At 36.5% G+C, this 27,466-nt stretch overlaps 1 protein-coding gene and 1 non-coding gene across 2 annotated transcripts in view; one reads left to right on the forward strand and one right to left on the reverse strand.

Moving 5' to 3' along the window:
- LOC114247718 (fatty acid synthase-like) overlaps positions 1-27,466 on the reverse strand; it is a 46,283-nt gene that overhangs the window by 16,233 nt on the left and 2,584 nt on the right. Inside the window, exons 3-28 of the mRNA XM_089733480.1 lie at positions 23,286-23,406; positions 23,008-23,211; positions 22,457-22,573; positions 22,191-22,369; positions 21,371-21,513; positions 19,295-19,498; positions 18,695-18,881; positions 17,849-18,008; positions 17,607-17,776; positions 16,772-16,923; positions 16,045-16,228; positions 15,636-15,784; positions 15,084-15,265; positions 13,213-13,332; positions 12,640-12,749; positions 10,483-10,673; positions 8,760-8,908; positions 8,023-8,277; positions 7,190-7,298; positions 6,985-7,104; positions 6,179-6,288; positions 3,233-3,383; positions 2,657-2,828; positions 2,281-2,393; positions 2,034-2,198; positions 1,651-1,823 (exon numbers count right to left, since the gene is read on the reverse strand). Coding sequence (XP_089589606.1) covers positions 1,651-1,823; positions 2,034-2,198; positions 2,281-2,393; positions 2,657-2,828; positions 3,233-3,383; positions 6,179-6,288; positions 6,985-7,104; positions 7,190-7,298; positions 8,023-8,277; positions 8,760-8,908; positions 10,483-10,673; positions 12,640-12,749; positions 13,213-13,332; positions 15,084-15,265; positions 15,636-15,784; positions 16,045-16,228; positions 16,772-16,923; positions 17,607-17,776; positions 17,849-18,008; positions 18,695-18,881; positions 19,295-19,498; positions 21,371-21,513; positions 22,191-22,369; positions 22,457-22,573; positions 23,008-23,211; positions 23,286-23,406 — 4,090 coding nt within the window. The remainder of the gene's footprint in view (positions 1-1,650; positions 1,824-2,033; positions 2,199-2,280; positions 2,394-2,656; positions 2,829-3,232; positions 3,384-6,178; positions 6,289-6,984; positions 7,105-7,189; positions 7,299-8,022; positions 8,278-8,759; positions 8,909-10,482; positions 10,674-12,639; positions 12,750-13,212; positions 13,333-15,083; positions 15,266-15,635; positions 15,785-16,044; positions 16,229-16,771; positions 16,924-17,606; positions 17,777-17,848; positions 18,009-18,694; positions 18,882-19,294; positions 19,499-21,370; positions 21,514-22,190; positions 22,370-22,456; positions 22,574-23,007; positions 23,212-23,285; positions 23,407-27,466) is intronic.
- Positions 15,394-15,496, forward strand: LOC114247771 (U6 spliceosomal RNA). The gene has a single exon (XR_016324420.1). It is a non-coding gene; the product is annotated as a U6 spliceosomal RNA (small nuclear RNA).

Below are 27,466 nucleotides of genomic sequence, written 5' to 3' on the forward strand. Positions count from 1 at the left end.
ACACGAGGTCGTATTATTCGCAGATGATACATCTTTATTATTTAAAATTAAACGACAATTACAAGTCTATGACGAAGTGAATGATGCGATTTCGTGTGTGGTTCATTGGTTCCGTATCAATAACCTATTATTGAATAGTAAGAAAACTAAATGTATTAAATTTACTTTAAAATGTATTAAACCATCTTTAAATGTGAGACAAGTGGATAGTGATGTAATTGTTTCTGAGGAATCATTGGAGCTTGTTGAGTCAACCGTATTTCTTGGTATAACAGTGGACTCCAAACTGCAGTGGGGACCTCATATTCATAAATTGGCGAGTAAGCTTAGCTCTGCAGCATACGCAGTAAAAAAAATTAGAATGTTAACAAGCGCGGACACGGCTCGTTTAGTTTACTTTAGTTACTTCCACAGTGTCATGTCCTATGGCATTTTGCTATGTGGCAATGCGGCCGATGTAGAAACGATATTTATTCTGCAGAAAAGAGCTATACGTGCTATTTATAACATGCACTCAAGGGAATCCCTGAGGGAGAAATTTAAAGAAATTAAAGTTCTCACTATGCCATCCCAGTACATTTTTGAAAATTTGATGTATGTTCGTAAACATATTGAGGAGTTTCCTAAACAGTCGGACATACATAATAGAAATACTAGGAACAAACACAAGCTTGTTGTGCCGATGAGTAGGTTACATAAGATACGAAATTCATTCGGGTGTTTGTCTGTGCGCCTGTACAACAAAATCCCACAAGATGTTCAGAACCTACATATACATAGGTTTAAGAAAACTGTTAAAGAACATCTGTGCAATAAAGCTTACTATAAAGTCAATGATTATCTAGAAGATTGCACAAAGTGGGAATGAGTTGCTCGCTCCAGGCATTTCAATATTGTAGTAATTGTTACGTTATAATACTCAGTGTAAAAAATTCATATTTAAAAAAAATCTAATATTAAAAAATAAATAAATAATAATTTTATATGTAAAAAAAAAAGACATGCCCGCTGAGTTTCTTGCCAATTCTTCTCAGGACGGAGGCTAGTTCCTGTGAATTGGCGGTAGTTCTTTTGAGGTTCAACAAGTATGTACTTTCATTTATGTTGAATAAATTTTTTTTGATTTGATTTGATTTGAATTGTTCGTTCACGGAGTGTTGCAAAAAAAATGGTGACCACGTTTGTCTACAAAACCGGCCATGTTACGACTATTCCTCTTGAGGGACAAAGAACGGTTAATGCAGAATGGTATGCTAGCATTTGTTTGCCACAGGTCGTTTCTGAACTCCGTAAAGAGAACTGCAACCGCCGCATCATCCTCTATCATGACAATGTGAGTTCTCACACCGCGCACAGAACAAAAGAGTTTTTAGAGCAAGAAAACATAGAGACCCCAACTTCCGAATGGAATGGTTGCTTCAATGATTGGTTCCATCGTATGGAAAAATGTGTCAAATTTTGCGGAGAATACTTCGAAAAGCAATAAATACATTTTTAAATAGTAATGTTGTGTCACTTCGTTAATTCCCGAAATTTTCAGTGCCGCCCTCATTAAAGATCTTGTTAGCTCATGGTTTTAAATAATTATCATGTTATGTGGTTCTTTCTGTATTGTAAAAGAACCTAGAAATTCCAAAATTTAGACTTTACCTAAGGCTAGCTGGAAGCGCTCGATCTGTAAGTCTTAAAAGCACATGTCCTCGATGCCAACTCTTCGATAACAGGCGTAGAGCTCGTGGAGCTTCATCTGCAGCATAAGTCACTCGCCCTAGTGGTCGCACGTAGCCCTCACATATGCCCTCACTCATGAGAATCTGTAATTTCTGTGCATACGGACCAAATCAACGGACTGGAAGTTGACAGCCCCAAAATTTCATTGAAATTGCCAGAGACATGCATCGCAGTAAGAGATATTCTAATGCGATCGTGATTTAAGATCGTGTCTCTAGGTCAACAACTGTAGTCACTTTATATTATCAGGGCTAAAGTCACTTATAGGTCAATTAAGATATATCAAGAAAATTTTCACTAACTTTCAATTCTTCCCTATTCGCAGAATCGAAAATGGATGCAAAATCAACAATCACATAGGATCTACTTTTCATTAAATTTTTCATACGGAATTCGAACTTGTGCTGATTTTGTATTTGTGCCGTGTCAATAACAATGCCTAGAGCACCAGAACATTGAAGTGAAACCTGAAATTAAGGACGTTATTTTATCTCAAAGTGTTCAATGCCAAGTTTAGCTAAGTACAAAAAAAATATTCTGTTTCCTTACATGTTTGAGCCAGGGTTCGACATTGCATATTACAACATCGCAACCTTTCCCATTTGTTGCTGATAGTACCATGTCACCAAAAGTCACATCTCGAGAATTCCCAATGTGTTGTTCTGAAAATTTTGCAATCATATATTTCTGGGTTGGTTTCCAAAACTTTCCATTTTCAGACTATATTTGCCCATTGCCGAAAACAATTTTTATTGCGCGTTCGCTGCTTATTCTGGGATTCAATTGCCAATCTTATGCAATTGTGATTCTACGAATATCGTCATCCCATCGATTTGATAGACGCCAGGAACCAACGTGGATATAAAGAGGCCCAAATGACTGCACCTTATAAGAATTATATTTAAAAATGCAATGATTTTGTTACCTTTCAATTCTGGATAAAGCTTTTTCAAGAAACTTTTCATTCTCACGTCACCAACTGTAGTGAACACTTGACATTTGTGTGCAAGAGCAATGGATATGGCAGCCTGGCCGAGTGCTCCAGCTCCTTCGTGTATTAAAATTTTCATACCCGAATAAAGTTTTGCTTTAATTATCTGGAAGATGGAAAATTACCAAAATTTTCGGTGTAATACGATCGAACATCTTACCAAGCAATAACGCCTCACTGCACGTTTACTTAAAGTTGCAGTTGAACATAACATAAGTCGTATACAAACGGTTAAAACGGTTCGGTCCTCGCGACCTTAACATTTAATATTAATATTTATTACAACATTAACATATAACATATAACAATAACATTTATAACATAGAGCATTTGTACGTTGTATTAAAGTGAATTAGTAAAATCCAGACTTATCATTAGTAAACAACTACTGCGTCCTCGATGTGTGTCCACACAAAAGTAAAAAAGAAAACTAGAAACAGAAGGGTCCCATGTATGTATCGGTAATTGAATAGAGCAAAATAACATAATCAATCAGATGTCAATACTCACTAGACAGTAAAAAGCATACGCATAAGCTAAAGGAACAGTTGCTGCGTCTTCGAGACTCCAGTGATCCGGGACTGGCCACAACAGATCGGCGTGAGCTCGAAGATAATTTCGACAAGCACCTCGATGAACTATACCCATCACACGATGTCCACTACAAAAAAAAAAACGAGTAAATAATTTGGATATAATTAGAAAACGGAAACAAAACAACCTTGACTTGAATGGTATGTAAAGTTAAGATAAAATGGACCGTGTGTAATAAATGGTTTAACTGCTTCGCAATACTTCGCACCGGTAATCTTCAAAATTATAAATAAGAAAAAACCAGACAAGTTCATCTAAACCTGGTGCTGTATGGCTTCCGACTACAAGCTAAGATTTTTCGTACACAAGGAAACCCTTAGCAGTAATATTGAGAATATGCTATACGGGTACCCATTATTTTGAGACGTTTTTCTTTACTTGTGTTATAAGATCTTCTTGCAACTTGTTAAATTCCATGGTCATCCTTGACAACTGGAAGTATCCTATAGGTTTTTATGAATAACAAAATATGGCTATGGCTTTTGATTCCGTTGACTTAGAAGCTTGATTTTTTTATGAATTCCATTCGCAGTAAACATTATTATTAGGTACTCATTTCAAGTGGATTCCAAGTGGATTCAAGTGGATAGTTGAGAGATAGACGGTCAACAAACTGATTATATAAATGTATTCCAATCTTTTTATTTGAAGACTGCGGCCGCGAGTCTTGGGTAGTTTGTACCTTGTGACCAGGTCAAGAGTCCTGCTGGAAAGTCCACGGTATACTTTTAAAAAGTGTATTGCTGAGAGGTTTCACAACATGATCCGAGACTGTATCTTGATACACTTTGGCTGAAGTTTTCACTCCTTTTTCACAAAAATGTAGTTTTGTGACTCCTTGATAAGACATGCCCCACCGAACCATCACTGAGGCAGGATGATGACCACGTTGTACCCTTCCGACCACTTGAGCAGCTTCATTAGAACTGTGAGGGTGCACTTTATTGTTTTGTTTATTGTAGTGTTCTTCAATCGTGAAAATGTTTTCATCGGTAAACAGGAATTACTGTGCCTTTCGCTGCGTTTTTTTTTTATTGCTTAAATAGGTAGACGAGCTCACAGCCCACCTGGTGTTAAGTGGTTACTGGAGCCCATAGACATCTATAACGTAAATGCGCCATTCAACTTGAGATATAAGTTCTAAGGTCTCAAGTATAGTGTTACAACGGCTGCCTCACCCTTCAAACCGAAACGCATTACTGCTTCACGACAAAAATAGGCAGGGTGATGGTACTACCCGCGCGGACTCACAAGAGGTCCTACCACCAGTAAGTATCGCGACAGAAGGCGTTGTGATCTATCCACTCTCTTTAATAGTAAAGATTTATTTAGGGCATGTCCTGTCGACGATAAGTCGACTTTGAAGTCGTCGTGGCCTAAAGGATAAGACGTCCGGTGCATTCGTATATAGCGATGCAACGGTGTTCGAATCCCGCAGGCGGGTACCAATTTTTCTAATGAAATACGTACTTAACAATTGTTCACGATTGACTTCCACGGTGAAGGAATAACATCGTGTAATAAAAAATCAAACCCGCAAAATTATAATTTGCGTAATTACTGGTGGTAGGACCTCTTGTGAGTCCACACGGGTAGGTACCGCCGCCCCGCCTATTTCTGCCGTGAAGCAGTAATGCGTTTCGGTTTGAAGGGTGGGGCAGCCGTTGTAACTATACTGAGACCTTAGAACTTATATCTCAAGGTGTGTGGCACATTTACGTTGTAGATGTCTATGGGTTCCAGTAGCCACTTAACACCAGGTGGGCTGTGAGCTCGTTCACACATCTAGGCAATAAAAAATAAAAAAGATAAGCACCGAGCTTTAGGTCTTGTTTTATAATACGCGACAGAGTCCTAGCGGGAGTCTTCATTTCTCGCGATAAGATTATTTGCTTCTTAATGGGGTTTCGACGAAATCTGGCTTTAACAGCATTAACAAAGCAAGCCTTTGTAGTTCTAACAGCACGCGGCCGCCTCGATCTTTTCTGGTCTTCGACAGACGAGATGTACTATCTGTTAATAGTACGATATACGAACATACGGCTGATACCGAGCTTTTGAAGTGTCTGGAATATGACCGACGGCTCCATACTCAGTTTGTCCAAGGCGATCACTGTAATCCTATTTTCTTTAACACCCCATTTCATATTGTAATTTGTGAACACGAAAAAATATGTGAAATGGCGCAAAATCGAAAGAAGTTTTTAAAATAATATACGTTTTCTAAGTTCAAAATAATTAAAAATTTGAAAAAAGAAAAGTTTTTATGTAACAGTATTTATAGTTAGACTAGTTATATAAATAGGTTGGGGCAAAAGTCTTTTCGCATTATATTGTGTATGAACTTGTAACAAAATCTCTTTGGCTATACTATTTGTATCTGGCTGTACTGATATCATGCACCCCGCCAAGTAATCATAAGCATTTTAAGTAAGCTTAGTGCTGATGATCCGACGGGAAGTAAGCTGTATCCAAAATTTCTGGGGCCTTACGAAGTAGTGGCTAAGAAACACCATGACCGGTACGCTGTAAGAAAAGTCGGCGACCTAATGAAGCCTTGGGTCTTGAATGAAGGTAGTTTATCTGGGTCAGACGAATGACCAGAATTTCCGTGTGGGGAGTGTTATTTTTATTACGTTTTTTTAGCCTGTTGCAGTGGCAACATTCTATTAGGTTCAGAAAGAGATAGCAGTTTAAGGTTAGAGGGAGTAGGAACATAGGAAAAGTTTTAGAAAGACGTGTACGAAGTGATTGTGAAATGAAATAAAGAATTTCGCTATATCCATCCCACTTTTACTCATGAACGTTCCCACATAGTCAGAAATAGACTTTTTTTAACTTTTATTGTTACAATTATTGTACCTTTCAGTAACACCGCTGTAATCCATACCATAGCAGATTTCGTTCACTTGATGAGATACTGCTCCTGTTGCCTTTTTACCATCTATAGGAGTAAGACTTGCGTAGTAAACCTAAAATCAATATACTCTATAAATTAGAATCTATTATTTCACAAAAAAATTATGGTTTCTTCGATCTAGAAGTCGCCGTGGCCTAAAGGATAAGACGTCCGGTGCATTCGTATCGAGCGATGCACTGGTGTTCGAATCTCGCTGGCGGGTACCAATTTTTCTAATGAAATACGTACTCAACAAATGTTCACGATTGACGTCCACGGTGAAGGAATAACATCGTGCAATAAAAATCAAACCCGCAAAATTATAATTTGCGTAATTACTGGTAGTAGGACCTCTTGTGAGTCCGCACGGGTAGGTACCACCGCCCCGCCTATTTCTGCCGTGAAGCAGTAATGCGTTTCGGTTTGAAGGGTGGGGCAGCCGTTGTGACTATACTGAGACCTTAGAACTATATCTCAAGGTGTGTGGCGCTTTTACGTTGTAGATGTCTATGGGCTCCAGTAACCACTTAACACCAGGTGGGCTGTGAGCTCGTCCACACATCTAAGCAATAAAAAAAAAACATCTAAGCAGATACAGAGAGAAGCTAAATTATAAAAAGAATAAGCTCTTATATGCAGCCGTCAACGATTTGTTCTTGTTGTACAATAGTGTAACAATCGAAATTGTTCATACTGTTTTTCAATTAACAGTTTACCTGATAAATTCAATTCCATTGTCTTGCACGGAATATTAAAAGATTTAGTTTACCTTCACAAGAATTCCGGATCCAGATGGTTCAAAGACTTGAGCCCAATGAATGGAATTTATATTCCCAGGTTCTGCGCTTAGAAGCATCGTATTTGAACAAGAGGAAGTTTGTATTTTCAACTAAAATAAACCAAAAGCAATTAATAGCTGTAGAATTATCATATGAAAGTGACATTAAATATCTAATCGAACTAAGTTAACTTGCCTTTATCAATTCAGTTTCGTCTTTGCTAGATGGAACCAACAGAGTCGTGGGATATGAAATTCTAGGAATTTGACGAAATCGTATACCCTTAAGGAACACACCCCCGCATCTGAAATACTTGAAAATATTATTACGTTCACAAAACTCTCCATATGTCGAAATTCTTTGTTTTTGTTGTTCATGGCACATTCTGTTAATAATATATTAACACGTTGAAGGCCATGCAGCCAATCGGTTGGCCCAGCATACTATACCATTCGGGCTAAGCCGAAATCAGGGTATCAGTAATTTTTATCAATTTGTAATTTTCATTCAAATTTATAAAATGCGATAATTTTTATATTCCGTGCAAGATAAAAACAAATTGCGCCTTTTACCGTATAGTTTTGAAGATATTTTAAAAGTAGCTTGAATGAAAATACTCCGCTTTTCATAATATGGCGTTCAACGTGTTAAGTTTCAATTTTACTCGACGTGAATTTAATATCGCTTGCTTGTAGAGTTCTTACTTTTGGAGAAGATACTATTCTAAATCCTGTTTAAACTAGAAGATGCAATTCCAAAATTTATTCCTTTTCATAATTAGTGATAACGAGCGTGATAGCTCGGACTGCTCGATACTACCATCCTGTCTGTGTCGACCGTGAAGTAGGGAAGCATATCGGATTGTAGGTTAGATATTATACAAATTCCATTGGAACATTGACCTTATGCCGTTTCTTCAAGGATACTAGCTATATTTTGAATATTAAGCCCCGAGAAGTTTATAGCTAACCTAGTAAACCTTGTTTATATAGATTATAAAAAGATAAAAATATGTAATATCAACTCACTCCGTCGAATCATATACTTCAGACCGAATTACTTTTAATGTGGATGAACTATCTTTTAAAAATATTTGCTTTTCGTGTTCAAAAATATTAAGAATAACGTCAGAGATCTTAGCGGGTAGTGAAACACCATTATCGTTCTGATTTAAGATATTCACTTGCAGCATATTCTCGATCAGCGTCACCCAGTTGTCTCGCCATTCTACGATGGCTTCAGATAAAGTCGTATTTGCACTCTTTATCAAACGGAATTCTTCGCTAAAAATTAAAATGATATCGGGCGGTTAATAAATATAAAACTCATAATTTTTTGAGAGATAATTTACCAAATTATTTTATACTTGTTATAAAACCTGTTTTAGTTACCAATGACATCAATTTAATATAAACTGTGTTATACTGCAGTTTAAATAAGATTGTAACACAAAAAATGGGCTTTATAATAGTTTTTCCTAGTCCTATAGACGTAAAAATTTCGTAAAAAATTACCTCGCTGATTTGTGAGGCAAAACAAAAAGTGCCATTAAATTAGTTTGGTAGTGTATGTCTGGCGTTTAAATAAATAAAATACAAATAGGCAGTGAACATTTTAAATACTGCAATAAAACATTAGGGCCGACCAAATATCTCAAAATATCTATAATTTCAATGGTAAGACATATTTCTCTATTACATATTCTGATATTATATACATAGTTAGCGTTAAAGCAGTGCGTTAAGTTATTAAGATATTTCAAAACCTGAAAGAGTATCCTTTTTCCCATAGTAATTGATATACGTCGTTTTTATTTAGTTCCATAGAAGTAACTGCATGATCCATTTTGCCAATCTCATTTTTACTTGTAGTAAAAATAATTCCACTTGCAACTTTGGATCCAGCGTTTGTAACCTGAATAGTCAATTATTATTTTTAATCCTACATAATAATATGTTATATTGTATGTCGCATCCGAAAATAACAAACGAAGCGAAAGCGTGCCACCTAGTGGATGTGAGCCGCAACTACTCGCCAAAGATCGGCTCAATTCGGGTGGTGTGCTTCGGCAGAGTCGAGGTGCCATCTCTCGGGTTGAATGGAAGGAAGCACACTCGTTGCCTACATTGGAAAGATTGACGACGTCTCGAAACTGTCATCGTTTTGTGCTGCAAAAACTCTTAGCCCGATTACCCACCAGACGTAACTATTTCAAGAAATAATGAAGATATCGGCCCATTTCGCGGCGTATACATTTAATACATTATATTATATATTTAAACGTTGACTTAAAATTGTTTATTTATTACCAATAACTAATCCCGAAAAGTTTTGTTTTATTTCAAACGGAAAAAACTCTAAATTACTTATTGCTACTTTTTGTATTACCATAAAACCTGCCGTTACTGATGATGACTCAAGAATCTGGTATTATTAAGCTAGTCTGGTGATAGTAATATAATAATAATAATAATAATAATATATTATAAAGAGGAAAGATTTGTTTGTTTGTTTGTTTCGAATAGGCTCCGAAACTACTGGACCGATTTGAAAAAATCTTTTTCCATTAGAAGCCGACATTGTCCCTGATGAACATAGGCTACTTTTTTTTTTTATTTATTTTTTTTTTGGAGTTTACTCCTTTAGAATCGATTTACATATATAGGCCCGGGGTATGAAAATTATGGGGACCAAAATCGTACTAGCATGTCACACGAAATGCGTTATGCGCCTAGCATGTCACACGAAATGCTTTATGCGCCTGATTGGCTCCTGATTGCGTGATGCGTGCGCGCGCCAATCAGGAGCCAACGCGCGGCCGCGTTATCGCAGGTGACGCCGGGCTGCTGCGCCGGCAGTCCGCCACAAAGCCTCGTACTGATCGCGCGTTTCTCTCATTATTGTATTTTCATATATTTGTTAGTCGTTTGTTTTGTGTCTCGTTAATTTGTTAATAATCTGTTGTGTATCGTGTTGTCGTAATATAGAACTATTTCTCGTATTGTTTCGTTTAATTTTTTATATCCAGTAAACTCCAGTCGTGCGTCGGAGCGGACACACACACTTTTTTTTTTTTGGTTTCATGTGTGTTTTAATGTTTCCGAAGCGAAGCGAGGGCGGGTCGCTAGTATAATAATATTTTGAAATCCATTCAGAGAAAACGTCGTGTGAAGAGTTAATACAGAAAGTTTCACCGTCATCTCGGTAACAAACATCGGCATAGTCAAGAAAAGGAAGTAGTAGAGTTTGATTAAGAATAATATATGTATATGTAAAGAGAAAATGCATAATGAGACCTTGCAAATACATAGCCTTACGAAAGTCCAAAAAATTAAAAAAATCATTACAAAGGGGGAAGAGGTCAACCAAAGAAGACATGAATGGATTGTCTGAATGAATATATGAGAGAAAGGATAAGAAAAATTTGCTGTGTTGACCCTAGTGGGATAGTGGAGAAAAAGTAGACCACTTGCGAATAAAACACTGACCTCAAATCGTCCATTTCCCTTGTTGATCGCTACACGCAGTCTTAATATTTTTTCTTCGCAAAGTATTGGTTGCACTTCTATATGAACGTCGCTAAATTTAACCGACACCTTCTTTTTGGGCAATAGCATCGACATGCATAACGTGTCCCAAACTAGAACTAATATTCCTCCAATAGGATATATCGTTTTCCCTAAAAACATTTTTAATTATTAAATATCTCTGGCATACGTCTAAATGCATTTCATGACAATAAAATCACAAAAATGCCTATCTTGAGCTCTTTTTGGAACTCAAAATTGATTTGCCGCACCATCGCCTCAAACGTGCTGTGGGCGATATGTATTATTTTTAACATAATCATGTTTTGTTGAACTTTTAGTTTTCCTTCTGAAGTGCTATAATTCTTATTCAGTATAACTTCTTATCAACTTTCCGATCCAAGCACCCGTCGCGTGCGGACGTGGTCATTGACCGTTCGATCGTCTGACCTCGGTTCGTGGCACATTTAGCGTTCAAATGATTTCTCGGAAGTGTACCTATGGCTAATTGCGTCGCATTGCCATGTGTGAGCGAGCGGAGCTCTGAATTCGTGGAATTCGTTCGGCAAATCAGTGGTCCGTCTGAACGGACGGCTTTGGCAGTAATTAATTCTATTTTATGCTAATCTTGAACCTCGTCGTAAAGCGAGTGTTTTTAAGTCCCGGGGCAGCCCCCCTGGACACGCATCAATAATAATGGAATCTACAATCAACCTATTCGTGGAATTCCTCCGCCTGAGGTATCCATCGCTAGTGGTACAAAATAAAACTCAAAATCCTCCCCTGGTAATCCATCAGGAGAAGGCAGCTTGGGACCGAGTTTACCTGGCCTCTAAGACAAAAATATCAATTTTGTTTACGCCCGTAGCCTCGCAAAAGGGATTTAAATAAAGGTAACGACACCCGACAGCCATAGCGTCTCTCAAGCAACCTCCGAAAAGAGCGTATAAGTATCCAGGCTTCAGGAGGAGCGTAAACTCCGTCAAGACCGACTTTCTCGAACAAAGCCTACCCGTAAACTCCGCGCACCGCATGCATACAGGACGGGGGAGGGAGCCATATAACATGGTTTTCGTCGCCCACCAGCCCAGCCCGAGGGAAAACAAATATTGAACATCCAGACTGTGTGTAGGCTTCCCGCAATCACTGTGGAAACCCCACACATAAAGGCACTCCGAGCCAATGCCACAAATGTCATCTGTACGGGCACTCTTCCCGTAATTGTTAATATTGTAGCATTTAGACTGGGCACAAAAAAATATATTTAAAAACTCAAACACAACCTGATTTGAAACAAAGTCTAATCGATTCTACTCTGGATTCTGATGGAACTACTTTCTGGTTTTTAGTTATTTCATTAACACATTGTATAACGTCAATAACTGCGTCATATTGAATTTGTAATAATGAATTCAAATGTTGTTTTAAGAATACACATTTTAAATTTTAAACTTTTAAACGTGTATTATTTCTGTTGCAACCTCATCATTTTCCCAAAAAAAAATTTATATCCTACTTTTCACTTAAATATCTACAAAATTAAAATATTGACTTCTAAATCTTGTGAAAAGGATACGAACTCATGATCATTCACGTATTCATTTACACAACCGACCAACTGAGATATCGGCACATAGCCCGTGGCGGTTAAAATATAATTTAATATAGCTGGCATTAAGCTAACCATAATCTTAATTGTATGTTATACTCGTACATATTCAATGACCATATTCAATGTTGTTATAATAATTGATTTTATTGATGATTGATAACAAAGTACTACGCCACTCCAAGTGTCAGTCATAACAGTACTGAAGCAATATTATCATTTTTGTAAAATTTTTATAATTCTACCTAAATCGTTAAACTGTTTAACAGCTTGGCTGGTAGTAAACATCAGCCCGTTGAGTCTCGTCAGATCTCTGCGGGTCGCGATTCCTATCCGGTATTAGATTCATTCTCGAAATTGTTGCTCTTTAGTTTGTTAGGTCTCCCCTGGAGGAGCTCGGGCAACTGTTAGCAAATCCCGCCTCTCCTGGCTAATCCCTTGCTCGCCCACCTGCCCTTGTGAAACTGGAAAGGCCTCTGGGCCACCCTCAATCATAGAAAAAATCTTACCTTGAGCAATGTTTCCTCTTAAATAACTATGCTCTTTGTCATGCACAGATATGAAATGTTCGCAGACTGCACAAGTTATTATTTCAGTACTTTGTCGCTTTGGAACGTACCTGTAGTTCAAAATTCAACAGTCAATATCTTTATGGTAGAAAAGTTTTAATGAATGAAGGCTTCAGCGTCTTCGGCCTAGGATCTAGAATATCTGATAAGTTTCTATTCAGTGATGTAATGGGATATTTTTAGGAAACCACGTGTTATGTCATGACCATAAATTACATAGATTAGTGTAACAACGACTTTCGGGTTTTGTTTGGCGCGCCTTGAAGTACCACTGGCTCATTTCTGCTACAAAGCCTCATGCGATTCGGTTTGAAGGATGATGCCGCCGTTACAGCGACTCGACTCCACAACGAGTACAACGTCCCAAGCTCAGCGGTGGCACCCATCCTGCAGAATCTACTAAATCGGTAACTACTTGAAACCAGTGGGCCAAGGCAGCTTTGGCTCATCTATAGGATAAAAATAAACAAAATGAATTAATTATTAATTATTATCTTCAAATTTTCATCCTACCATTCCTGTAGATGCATCCATTCAACTAATTGTGATAGCATGGGAGTCCCTGCTGTAACTGGTAACTCTACTTTTGGGTACAAAGCCTTGATGTCTGGTGTGCATCCTTCAATGTATAGCCTGAAATAATTATGAAATGAAACGTTTAGTTAAAAATGTATTCTTGATATTTTTTGTTGTTATTGATTCACAGATGATATTCTCCCTTTATTTTACTGACTCTGACTTCATGTTGATTTAATGCGTGGAATGTTTAAATGCTCCCAAGCACTCATTTTTCCCCTTAAATTTTGTAACAATGAGGCCCTTATAATTTAATTTCCTGTACCAAATACGTTTTGTACATTATAACTATAGCTGTTAATTTGCCCTTAAGAAAGAAAGAAGATTTTTCTTTAACAGTAGAATAGAAGCAAGAGATTATTGTGCTTGAAATTGACCACTAGTTATACCAGCACTAGATTTAAATTTCTATTAGTATTCGTATTGGTCTCATTTTTGGAACGAAGTTCCTTACGGCAGGCTTGGAGGGGATAGGGATTTTGCTGCGCGACCGAACTGAAAAAAATGTGATAGTAGAACCGAAAGAAAAAATCCGTGGAAAAAATCCGTGGAAAAAAGTGCGTGGAATAAAACCGTTAAATGAGACGTGCGCAGGCGCGACAGTCGCATACACAAGCGAGTAGTGTATAATACCTTTCTCTTTCTCCCTCTTTCTTTTCGTTGTCTCATCCATTCTCTTTCTATTTTACGTAATTTATTATTTCCTAAAATACTGAATTTCCTAAATACTTTCCTATACTTAAATAAAAACTAATCAGCAAAATTTAAGAGAAAAATCAAGAAAACCTACATAAAATTGAGCACGTTTTTTTTTTGCAAATTGTGTCGATTCTACATTAGCCGAAGGAACTTCGTTCCTACCTGGTGTCCCACGACACCACATTTATAATTTTTTAATTAATTTTATTAATTTGGAAATACTGTGGACTGTTTTAACTGTCGAAAATTATGGAGAATTCGTGCAAATACAAATTTTAATTGAAAATTTTGTTCAAATTTGCAAATTGAATAAGATGATATGGACTCGAACAGATACGACGACATTTAAGTGTTGCTTAATTCGTAGGATGACTTGACCGAAACTTCAACGGGCACTGAAAAGGGAACCTATAACATGAAAAATCTGAGTGAAGAAGTCTTATTTTTAAAAGGTAATGTCATCTTTTAAAAGGTAATAGGTCAATATCAATTTGAATCCAAAGACCTTTAAAAGGCGACAAACCAATAAAACACAAAATGCTAAACTCTTTAAGACCTTGCCAAAAGCTGCCAAAAACGACTGATTCGAATCGCGGATTCCTCGATAAATTACTTTTATTTTCATATAATTATCGAGAAATTACAGAAAAAAGACCAAAAAAACACAAAATGTTAATTATTCATTCAAATCTATTTTATCACCTTTGAAATATGTTCCTACAGAAACGGCATACTTACGCCACCGAATAATCTAATCATCGAATAAAATAATCAAAATATTTTTTAAACACTTTTTCTGGAATTGAATTTAGTTCTCACCTCTCCTTTATGGCTATCTTCTACCGAACGAAAACATGTACCACGATGTGGCAATTTAAATTTAGGAAAAATAATGAAGTCAGTCGGACACATATCTGGTGAATAAGGTGGTTACTCGATGGTTTTTGTTGAGTTTTTAGTAAAAAAAATGATAATATAACCTATAGCCCCCGAATAAAAATCTTTTGCTGCACATTATAGTTGACCGCCGGCTAAATTCGTATGGAATAACATACTTATTTCTAATTACAACTAATTTTAAGTTACTTATTTATTTCATCTTTACTTACTTCCCAATGGTTTGAAGTAAATGTATGACGTTACCATGTCCTCTTTTAGTTAACGATATATTAAAGCAATCTGGTGATAGTGAACGTTTCAGAATGGCCTGTAGCAGTCCACGTGGAGCTATTTCTATGAGAATGGCGTTATTTGGAATCAGTCGAGATGTTTCCTCGAATAGAACTGGGTTCTGAAACATGTAATTATTTTACTAATCGCTTTCAGTAACTTTTTAATAATCGTTATTTAAATTAGTAGTTCTTTTTTCATTTATAGATTTCAGATATGATGGGTTAGGCATGCGAATCATGTACTTGCTTCAGCATATAGTTTGAAAAATAGAATTGGAACGATATTAAGAAGATTAGCGTGGCCCCTGCGTAAGAATGACATGCACAATTATGAGGGAACACGCACATAAAAAAGGCATGCGTATCATTGAAAATCGAAGAAATAAATATTTTTTTGTACTTTATACACACATAAAAATTATTATTGTGAAAATTAGATTTAATATTTTTCATCAGGAAATTTATTGATCAGTATTAATCAGTACACACCAACAAATTATTAGTTTGGTATTCAGGGGAACAGTATTTGGCTGCTGCATTATTCCAATCCTCTTGAGGAACAGACGTGGAAACCCAACGTTCACTACGAAGACGTGGATTTTTTATGACCTTCTTCAGCATTTGTAAGAGATTTGAGCCTTACATTACAAAAAAAACATTTTATGAAGGTGAAATTAAAAACCACAGAAATAATAGAAATCTTAAAAAGTTTTCATTTACTATTTAAATATTGGAAAGTAACTCTTGGTTTATTTTACAATGGAACCCAAAGATTTTTAAAGTTTGTATTCAAAATTTAATATTAGAATCAGAATTGTTCATTTATTAGAATTCTTAGTATAATATCATAACTTTAATAATTTTTTTGATTTTCCAAATAAACAATCAAAGGATTTACCAGCAGCAGCTATGTAACGAGAGTGATACGCGATATTCGCAGAAGGAACTGTTTTAGCAAATATTCCTTTGGCTGACAGTTCGGCTACGAAATGGGCAGTCACATCCGCTGGGCCGGATATAGTGCTAGAGTCCAGTCCGTTGTGACACGCCACGTCTACTTCTGGAGGACACAGAGGTAAGATCTGAAACAGTGTGCAAAGCTTACCTTATACACATGGTCCAAATGACATGGTACACCTGAAACTGTATTTAAAATCTTCATAAAAAAGCCAATTTTTGAAGTGAAACTTCTTTAGGCGCGTTGAGAGTAAAATTTAACTTGCGATAGATTCGTTACGGCTAGAGAGAAAAGATACAGTTTAGGAAAAGCGAAAGTGAGAAAATAGACAAAGCGTCTCGGGAACCATTCGACCGTGGAGAGAGAGAAACATATAGAGAGCATTCCCTATAACAAGAAAAAATTGATTTAATAAGAATGAAAAATGAAGAAAAGCACAATACTACACACCGCACAAGAATTTTCACTTATTTCACGTGTACCAACTTGCAAGCGCACCATGTTTTAAGGATCTTTATCTATTATATTGCTTAAATTATAAATATAACTTTAAAGATAAATATAGCTAAACAATCTCACAGTTCTCGTGTTTTGTGTGAAAATACAATCACAGACTATTTTTTTTAAAAGCAAGATTTGTTTTATGTAGCATTTTTTAATACTCTACTTTTTTGTATCCCATCCCGATGGCCGCCATAGAACCCTTGATGAGTTTAGTCTCAATGGATGCTTGACCACGAGAATACGCTGCCAAAATCATTTCCTCTGCTGTCAGACAACCATCTGCATATGCGCAGCCGAGCTCGCCCACACTGTGTCCTTTTATTTATAAAGAACATTAAAATCATGATTATACATATTATTTCTAGACGATAGGACACGTCGTTTGTGGCCTACCCGGTGTGAACTTACTACCGGAACTCACACATGCCGTGAATACCGCCTTGAAACATGTCTCACTTGTTTTGTACAACGGCTGTCACACTTGTTGTTGTAGTACTAAGTTAGAGGTATCTCACCGTGCGAGTATAGAATGCGTACTATTATCGGTAATGGCGTAAATTCTTTTTTTGTGTGTTCGAATTTATTATTGTGCAAGATAGTGGTATTCCTTCGACGGAGAACACGGGTGAAGTACGTATTTTATTATATTCTACATTATTATTTGCCGGATTTGTATAATTGCATTGCTTGATGGGAGTACACCCGGCGTTCTATCCTTCAGGCCACGGTAACTTATGACGAATTAATTGAGGTGGCTTTAGTATTTTATAAGACTTTGCATGTCGGAGAATGAAATGGAAATACAGTGGCAATGAAATTGTGAATATCTCTGTAAAACAGATGATTTTAAGATTTCAATTAAAAATACATTAAATAAATACAGAAATCGCATTGTTTATACATATTACCATTAGCTTTGTGCTGAGATACAACGCCAATAACATAAGTACAAATTTTATTATTACAGTTTTTATTACTATATAATAATTAAAAATTACCTATGATATTATCAGGAACCAAACCAAGTGCATACATGACATCTGTCAAACCGATCTGAATGGCCGCGATACCCAAGAAAGCGTTTAGAATATTATTGAAAATATCAGGATCAGTAGACGTTATGATTTGCATGATATCTATTCCTTTAGGTTCGAGTGCTTTTTGGCAGCTGCAAAAGGGTATTTTGATAAAAGAGGCTCATAATATACTAAAGTAAAAAATAAAAGGTAGTACTTTTTACCGCTGAATAGCTGCGGAAAATATTGGGATATTCATAAGTTCTGCGCCCATCCCAGGCCATTGAGAACCCATCCCGCTGTACACAAACCACAACGGACGTTTGGCATTATCGAAATAGTTCACTGCTTCTCCTAAACTTACTGTTTGATTCTCTTGTGTTTCTGCAACGAAATGAAAAATAGATAAAAAGGGGGGGGCTGAAATACCTGTTTAGCTTCGAATGTTCTATATTGTACAGTCTGTAAATACTTTTAGTTCTTCGGCTCTTCAATTAACAATAGTTACTATTGTTGATCGATGCTATAGTTAGAAAAAAAAGATGATGATGTGTGTGTGCAAGTCACACACGGTAGAAGTGAAACTTATAAAAAGTAAAAATAATTGCAAGGGTCAACCACTCCACAGTACAACGGAGCTGCCTCGCCCTGGGGAACACAGTATCCCTACGCCAGGTTAGCATGATTTAACAAGAGAAATACGAGAACGTCTATCAACTGTGTAACATCTCGTCACTGCGATTCAGGAATTTTTGAATTTACGTGCAGCGACATCTGTTGATAACAAACTTAATAGAAATAAAAGTATCTCAGGATGCTCCGAGAGCCACGACAGCGTGCACGAATGTCAAAAACACACTGAACTAGTCGGGGACGCGAGAACGTGCGGAGCGCTTCGTGATTTGTCGGCGCCGCTCGGAACGGCTTCGGCAAGCCAATCGCGACACACTTATTTTTTCGTTTCGTTTCATTTCGTTTCGTTTCATTGAGCTTGAAATCACAACGATTCTAAAGAAGTTTCACTTAAAAAATATCCTTCCGGCCCCTATCGGAACTGCAACGCTACTTACCCAAAATTGTGTATCCTCTTCCCAAATGCCCTGGAGTCACCACCGAATGTATGTTGTGAAATAATGTTAGTTCTTCTGGATCTATTGGTCTTGATTTTAAATTATCGAGTACTTTTTTTACTGAAGTATCTTGCCTCCCTGATACTGTCACCAGGTGTGGTATGTTGGATTTATATTTGGCTAAGTCCTGTAGTACATTAATGTTATGTATAACATTCTAGCAATTAAGAATAATAATATGTTTCAAGTACTTAACTCGCGTAGAAGATAAGTGAGCTAGAATTGTAACTATATATCATTTGTTCCAAGGATACTGTACTGCAGTAATTTATAGGAAAAACTAACAAGCATTCGTTTTAAAGTGACAAACAAATTGCAGCGTTGAAAATCAATATAATAGAAGACTAGAAAATTTAGATAAATGATGACTACAAAGATATAGTAAAACAATACTGCAGTCATTTTATATTGTACAATTTAATTGCAAAATTGCGGAAGTGTATCATCCTGGGACTGTTTACGAATTCCAAAACAAAGAATCTTTCATTCTCTTAAAATCTAAGCAGTATTATTTTAGGACTTAAAAAACATACAGTTTACCTTTGGTTTACGGTTTCCTTTCAACAAAACATGAGCATTGACTCCAGTTACTGAAAAGGCATTGATTGCTGCGTAATTTCCGTTAATGTGGCAGTGATCGTCAAGAATACAAATTCGCCCGTCTTTTAATGCATTTATGTCGTGGCGCGGCTTATTGTAATGTAGGTTACCAGCAAATAAACCGTTTTGGTAGCCGAGGAGCACCTATAACGTTTAATTTTCACCTTATAAATATATCATACCGATTGTTTTTATTCATTTACTAAAAGATTTCATATGAACTTATGCCTAAAGGACTTATGTCGTGTTCTGTAAAAAAGTTACACTGTCCATTGTTTATGTAATCTTCGATAAGTAAAATGTGCGTGTCAGCTTCGACGCGCAACTGGAGTTAACTCTTTAAATTCGTTAAATTGTCATTACATATACTGTAGGCAAATACCTAGTCAGGTCATAAGTATTGTCACACAGTAAAAACTTTTCTTTTAGAATGCTGGCCACAAAAAAGTTTATTGAATTCGAATTTCGAATTGTTCATGAAAATAAAAATGTATATACTTTTAGAATTTTACTCATTTTTAAATATGGAGTGGACGCTTAAAGAAGACCGTGTTGCAGTTATTGCGTTGTATCGTTGCGGTTACGCGCCAATTCAAATTTTTAACATACTGAAAATTTTGAATATAACCAAAAGATTCGTTTATCGTACCATCAAACGATACAATGAAGACTCTAGTGTAGATGACAGGTCAAGAAGTGGTCGCCCTCGGTCTGTTAGGACTCCAGCAGTGATAAAAGCTGTGAAGGCGCGAATTCAAAGAAATCCCAAACGTAAGCAGAAACTGTTGGCCCTTCAGATGGGGTTAAGCAGAACCACGGTGAAAAGGGTGTTAAATTAAGACTTAGGGCTTCGGGCATATCGAAGAAAAACAGGACATCGTTTAAATGCTCGTCTAATGGACCTGAGACTGAAGAGATGCCGCGCTTTGTTGATGCGGTACGCGGGAAAAAAATATCGGGAAATTCTTTTTTGGAATGAAAATTTTTTTACCGTAGAAGAGAGCTACAACAAACAAAATGATAATGTGTACGCACACAGTAGTGAAGAAGCGAGCAACCGTATTCCGCGTGTCCAACGAGGTCATTTTCCATCCTCGCTCATGGTATGGTTGGGAGTTTCTTATTGGGGCTTAACAGAGGTACATTTTTGTGAGAAAGGTGTAAAAACGAATGCAGTTGTGTATCAAAATACAGTCCTGACGAACCTTGTGGAACCTGTTTCTCATACCATGTTCAATAACAGGCACTGGGTATTCCAACAAGATTCGGCGCCAGCTCATAGAGCGAAGAGCACACAAGACTGGCTGGCGGCGCGTGAAATCGACTTCATCCGGCACGAAGACTGGCCCTCCTCCAGTCCAGATTTGAATCCGTTAGATTACAAGATATGGCAGCACTTGGAGGAAAAGGCGTGCTCAAAGCCTCATCCCAATTTGGAGTCACTCAAGACATCCTTCATTAAGGCAGCCGCCGATATTGACATGGACCTCGTTCGTGCTGCGATAGACGACTGGCCGCGCAGATTAAAGGCCTGTATTCAAAATCACGGAGGTCATTTTGAATAAACTTTAGTGTCATAAGAATCTATGTTTTGTTAAGTTCATTTTGGTATATGAATGGTTACATAATGAATAAACTTGTTTCAATTATTTTACATTATACATGTGACAGAATTTATGACCTGACTAGGTATAGTAAGAATTGCACATTACTTTGCACTTTACAATTGTAATTACTGAAAACAGGTAAGTTTGTTTTGTATTTACATATATTGGTTCTATAAAATATTACATTAGAATTATCTTAAATAAATAAAATACATGCATAGCTATATAGTTCCTGTTTAAATCAATACTAAAAGAGTATATCCCAAATCGAAAAAGTATTTCTTTTAAACTTTAGTATACATAAAACATTAAAACATCAGAAATTAACTAATATTTAATTAAGATTTCTTGTCCGCAAGATCTAATTTAAATAGTAGCTAGGAGTTACGAGTATTTGGAAAACACTTACTTTTATAATGGATGTAATGCCACTAGCCGCTGCGGTAAAACCTATATTGGACATCACACTGCCTACATACAATGGATTAGTTTTCTTGTCACAGAAAACATCAGTCAAAGCTTCTAGTTCAGATTTATCTGATTCCGGATTACCTATAGAATTTAAAATTTAAATTAATAAATAAAATTATAAATAAAATAAAATTAACTTAAAAAATACTTATCATGTAAATACATGTTAAACTTCTTTCGAGCAAACATACAACAACCCAAATTGTTGTTTGTCGTGTCTTTGTTGTGTCATATAAATCCTCGCGACATTCCTTGGGTTATCATGTAATATCTATACATTTCATAACATAATTTACAAACCTTATATATATTTACATTATGAATAATATAAAATAATAAATAATAATTATAATAATTTAATGACTTAAATATATTATCAAAAGGAGTCCCTTTAGACAAAGTTCCGAAGATACTGACAGCGTTCCCCCTTTGAATAGCTAGACTAATTCTTTTTCCAAGGTAGGTGCCAGCTCTTCGGTCTCCTGTGATGTCGACTAACCTTTTTGCTATTTCCTTAAGGAAAAGATGTAGATTACATTACATACAATTGCTTATTTTTTGTCACTAAAATTTTGTATTAGCCGCAGTGTGACAATTTACTTAAATTTAGCTTTCCGCCGATACTAGTTTTATGTGTCACCTACATATAGTTTATTTTTTTAAATGTAAAAAAACTGACCAACATACTTTGAATTAACATCAACTAAAACCTGTATCATCTTTATGTATTTAAGTGAATAATAAATTTCATGGCCTACCGATGCCAAATGCCTCTACGTAGTCGACATCTTGTGGGGCGAATTCTGCTTCTTTATAAAATTCTTTCAAAAAACTTGCAATTTCATGCGGTTTCCTATATGATCCGCTCTTGGGAAACGCATTTTCTTGTTTGAAAGAAATGTATTCATTCTTGGCGTGGACCACATCAGCGTATACCCTTAAATAAATGTTATTCTCAAATTCTCATAAATTGAGAAATGCTACGAATCAAACTACATACACAACGAAGAAAAACATGGCTTACCTCAAAGCATCACTCGCTTTTTGTAAGAAAATAACATTGATAGCATCAGAAAGAACACATCCGTTGGCCTCTTGATCAAACGACCTAGTCTTTCCATCCGTTGCTATCGAATTTATTCTAAAAATCAATTGCAATATAGTGTGAATTTAAATGAATGTTGCTTGGTAATTATATATCAGTATAGTTGGTTAACAAAACTTTTTAATCAAACGCAAACCATACAATTTTCTGTAATTACTATTACTTTGATACTGTGGCAATTATTAGATTTGTTTGATTTACCCTGCATATAATTTTGTTAAATCAATTTTTCGGACACTGACACTGTGCTTTTTCAATGTGCACTTTTGTACTCTCTAAGCCAGATCCAAATATACTGTATAAAATTAATATAACACCAATACTAATAATGTACTCGCATGTAAATGCTTGTATTATATTTTTGGTGCTTAAATAACTAAATCAATGCTAGTTTGTTTCTAAGTTTATAATTTAAATCCCACTTACAAAGTATGTATGTTATAGATTTTAATGAATTTGATAGTTTTAACCTGCTGTAATGAATGGAAGATACAGGCAGCATACACAGATTGCATCCTCCAACAATGGCAGCTTCACATTCGCCACTTTTCATGGCAAGGTATGCTAGCTGTAGAGCACTCATAGAGCTGCAGCATGCTTGGTCCACGGTCATCGAAGGACCTTTTACATTTAGCCAATAGGAGATACGGTTTGCAAACATCGATCTGCTACATCTATTTAGAAACAATTTAATTAAAAATCATTACCTCACTAAGTGTAATTAAAAAAATAAAACAAATTGAATTACCCCATTATTCCAAATCCTCTCTTGGAAGAATTATCAAAAAATCCGGATAATTCAGTCTCAGAAACAGAAATACCTATGTAGACTGCAACATTTTTACCATTTAAGCTCTGAGGGCTCAGACCTGAAAAGCACGTCTTGTCTTGTCATTTCGAAATCGATATTGTACAGGATAATTTCAAATATTATTTATAATTCTTCTTTTCTGTTTCTAGGTGCTTAATTGCAAAATAGGATAAAGAAGTTTTTGTTGCACACAAGTATCTGTAAGAACAGGGGTTAAAGTATGAAATTGCCGTTTTATTTTAATAGGTATTTCGAATTAACATAGACCCTTCATGGTTTGAGATTTTTGAGTGAAACTTTTTTCAAATGGTATGTTATACGGTTCTTCTTTTAAAAAAATGTGTAACATTTGATTATCGACTTTCAGTTGTTTTTTTAATTGAGCTAAGACAAGAAACGATGGATACTTCGAAAAATCGGGTGACTATTGAATACGAGTTCTGACGTGGAACTAAGGCTGCAGAAACAGCTCGCAATATCAATGTTGCATTTGATGAGGGGACTGTTAATGAACGTACCGTGCGATTTTGGTTTAAACGCATTCGTGATGGAAATTTTGATTTGAAGGATGAACCGCGTGGACGAATGTGTGAATAACAATGAAATGAAAGATATGGTGGAAGCCGATCCGAGCCAAACTACCCAGGAATTAGCGGTATGGTTTAACGTTACCTTACCAACAATATTGACTCATTTGCGTCAAATCAATAAAATAAAAAAATATGAAAAATGAGTGCCTCATGACCCATGATTTGACTGATCTGCAGAAAGAAACGCGTGTTGAAATTTGTGTTGCCTTGTTGAATCGATACAGAAATGAAGGAATATTGGATCAAATTGTGACATGTGATGAAAAGTGGATTCTTTGCGATAACCGTAAGCGAAAAATACAATGGCTGACCTCAGGTCAAACGCCGCAGTAGTGTCCTAAAGCAAAGCTTACCAATAAAAAGGTAATAATAACTGTTTGGTGGTCTCAGCAGGTGTTATTCATTATTTTCTCCAATCTAGTCAAGCAATAACGGCAGATGTCTACTGTACCGAATACCGAACAATGATAGAAAAACTTTCAGTGAAACAGCCCCGACTCCTGAATCGATCTTCACCATTATTGCTCCATGATAACGCGAAACCTCATACAGCACGAGAAACAAGTACAAAATGCTTACACACAGTTTGTTGAATCTCGATCACCAGAGTTCTATCGCAAAGGCATAAATGACCTTCCTATCAAATGGCAGCAATGTATAGATCTATATTAATGGTAGATATTTTGATTCAATAAATATGTTAAATGAAAAAAAATACAAATTTCAATTTGTCAGTACAAATCGGCCATTTCATACTTTAACCCCAAATATTTAGAGTCGTCGTTACAATGTATTGGTACCCTTCAAAGTATTGGCACCTTTTGCCTATCTACCTACCTGTCTCCACATTCGATCAGATTATACTTAGTCTGGCAATAAATACTGTTACAATTAAAATTAAACAAAATATTACATTTGAATTTGGAATCTGTCATTTTTATATGATTGCTCATTGAGTTTTCTCATTTTGGCGCCAATACACTGTACAATATTTTGCGATATTAAAATGGAGTAGGGTGAGAAAGAGATCTGAATCGCTGTGATTGCATTACACAAAGTAGGTATGGAGCCAAATGCTATTTTTAAAACTCTCCACACGCTTGGTATTAGTAAAATGTTTGTGTACCGGACTATTAATAGGTGCAATGAGACCTCCTTTGTTTGTGACAGAAAAAGATCTGGCCGTCCACGTAGTATTCGTACGAAAAAGGTGGTCAATGCAGTAAGGGAAAGAATTCGAAGAAATCCTGTCCGAAAGCAAAAGATTTTATCTCGATAGATGAAGATAGCACCTAGAACCATGTCGCGTATTTTAAAAGATGACTTAGGACTTGCAGCCTATAAGAGACGTACTGGTCATTTAATTACTGATTACTTAACTGATAATTTAAAAGAGAATAGGGTGGTAAAATCGAAACAACTATTGAAGCGGTACGCAAAGGGAGGTTATAGAATTTTTTTGTTTACGGATGAGAATTTTTTTACAACTGAACAACATTTTAACAAACAAAATGACCGTATTTATGCTCAAAGCTCTAAGGAAGCTTCCCAATCAGTCGACAGAGTGCAACGTGGGCACTATCCGACTTCAGTGATGGTTTGGTGGGGTATTAGCTATGAAGGAGTGACTGAGCCATACTTTTGTGAAAAAGGTATCAAAACATCGGCACAAGTGTATCAAGATACCATTCTTAAGAAGGTAGTGAAGCTCCTTAACAACACCATGTTCAATAATCAAGAATGGTCCTTCCAGCAAGACTCGGCGCCAGGTCATAAAGCTCGGTCTACGCAGTCTTGGTTGGAAACGAACGTTTCGGACTTCATCAGAGCTGAAGACTGGCCGTCGTCTAGTCCCGATCTTAATCCATTGGATTATGATTTATGGTCAGTTTTAGAGAGTACGGCTTGCTCTAAACGCCATGATAATTAGGAGTCCCTAAAACAATCCGTACGATCGGCAGGGAAATTTTTTTCATGGAAAGAGTGCGTGCTTCTATCGATAACTGGCCTCAACGTTTAAAGGACTGAATTGCAGCCAATGGAGACCACTTCGAATAAGCTTTTTATACTTTAAATTGTTTTATATTTATCTATTAAACTAACACACTGTAAAAGTAATAAATGTTATTTGCAATAGAATTTTTTTTTCCTTTGTCTCAGTATTTATGGCAAGACTAGGTATATAAATATTTAGGTATAGAATTTTAGTAATCTTAATAAAGCAAATTTTATTCACATCAACGATTTACAGATATGCTTTGATTCAGGACTATTATTGCACATAATTTTCTTGTTCTGTAAATATAATTGATAGAGGTATTTTGAATAAGCTATCAAATTATAAAATAGATCGTTGCAATCAATTACAACCATCGGCAAAGTGGGCTTTGAATTGATCGCTAACCTATATATCAGTACGTATATTGTACAATCCCGATGCCTATAGTTTTAGTAGGGTGAGGTAGGTAAACAATCAGGACAATTTTCCCGTTCTTACAATTTTCCAATTCCATTTTGGCGAGTATCGGATGGTACAGTATCAAATCGCAGGACTTGGATTTGACTTTGAATTTTCATCATACTTGGGTGCTTTCCGTTTCCGTAGGATTAACCCGCAAGTGCAATCCCTATAAGTGACTCCTGAGTTGTGCTAAACGAGAGTCGTAAACATAACGGGTGGTAAGACCTTCTCCGTCTCCTCACTAGACTCCGCCGCCTTCTTCTTCTATATCGTTCCCTCACTACTGAGGATCGCGACCACATGCGATGTACTTCCAATGCACCCGATCCGCCGCCAAATAGCCTCTATTATCTCTCTTGTTGTGAGTGAATCTTAAGTGAGTAAACTATTATATGTATGTGTGTGTGTATCTGTATGTATGTATGTATGTATGCATATGTATATGTATATGTGATTTTGTATATATGTAGATATACTTTTTTTGTATGTATTCGTTACCTAATATAAATTTCATTGCACCTACCACTATTTACTCTGCACTGCCTTTGGTTGACTGGTAGAGAATACCTTAGGCATTAAGTCCGCCAATGTAAATTTTACATGAAGTGTAATAAATAAATAAAAATAAATAAAAATCTTGGTGATGCTTGGACCATGCGGAGCAGATGTGTGTATGAGCCCGTAGAGTGCGATTTGTTGACGGGGGTATAGGGTGACGCAATGAAACGGTCACCGCTGTCGACCGCCGGTCAATAGTAGATCTGAACCCGGGTATCACTACTAATTTCTGCTCTGGGAAGCTATCCCGTCAACCGTCTCGGAGTCAAAAGCCGGAATGGTTCCCGGCGACCAAACGCAGGGTGGACTGGAGACCCTTCCAGGCTCTGCCTTGGCTCCTCACAAAGAACGTGGTCGATCGCACATCGTGTCCCACGCTTTATCCGGGTATGGTCTTGGTTTTACCTCTAGCGTTCTTCCTTTCCTAATCCAAACTCTCCAATACATAAAGTCAATGCAAGGTAATTTTTCTTTCAGTGGTTATTGAATAAAGAGTGCGCACTACATTC

The sequence above is a fragment of the Bombyx mandarina genome, chromosome 16 (genome assembly GCF_030267445.1).
Source record: "Bombyx mandarina strain Sakado chromosome 16, ASM3026744v2".
Lineage (NCBI taxonomy): Eukaryota > Metazoa > Arthropoda > Insecta > Lepidoptera > Bombycidae > Bombyx > Bombyx mandarina.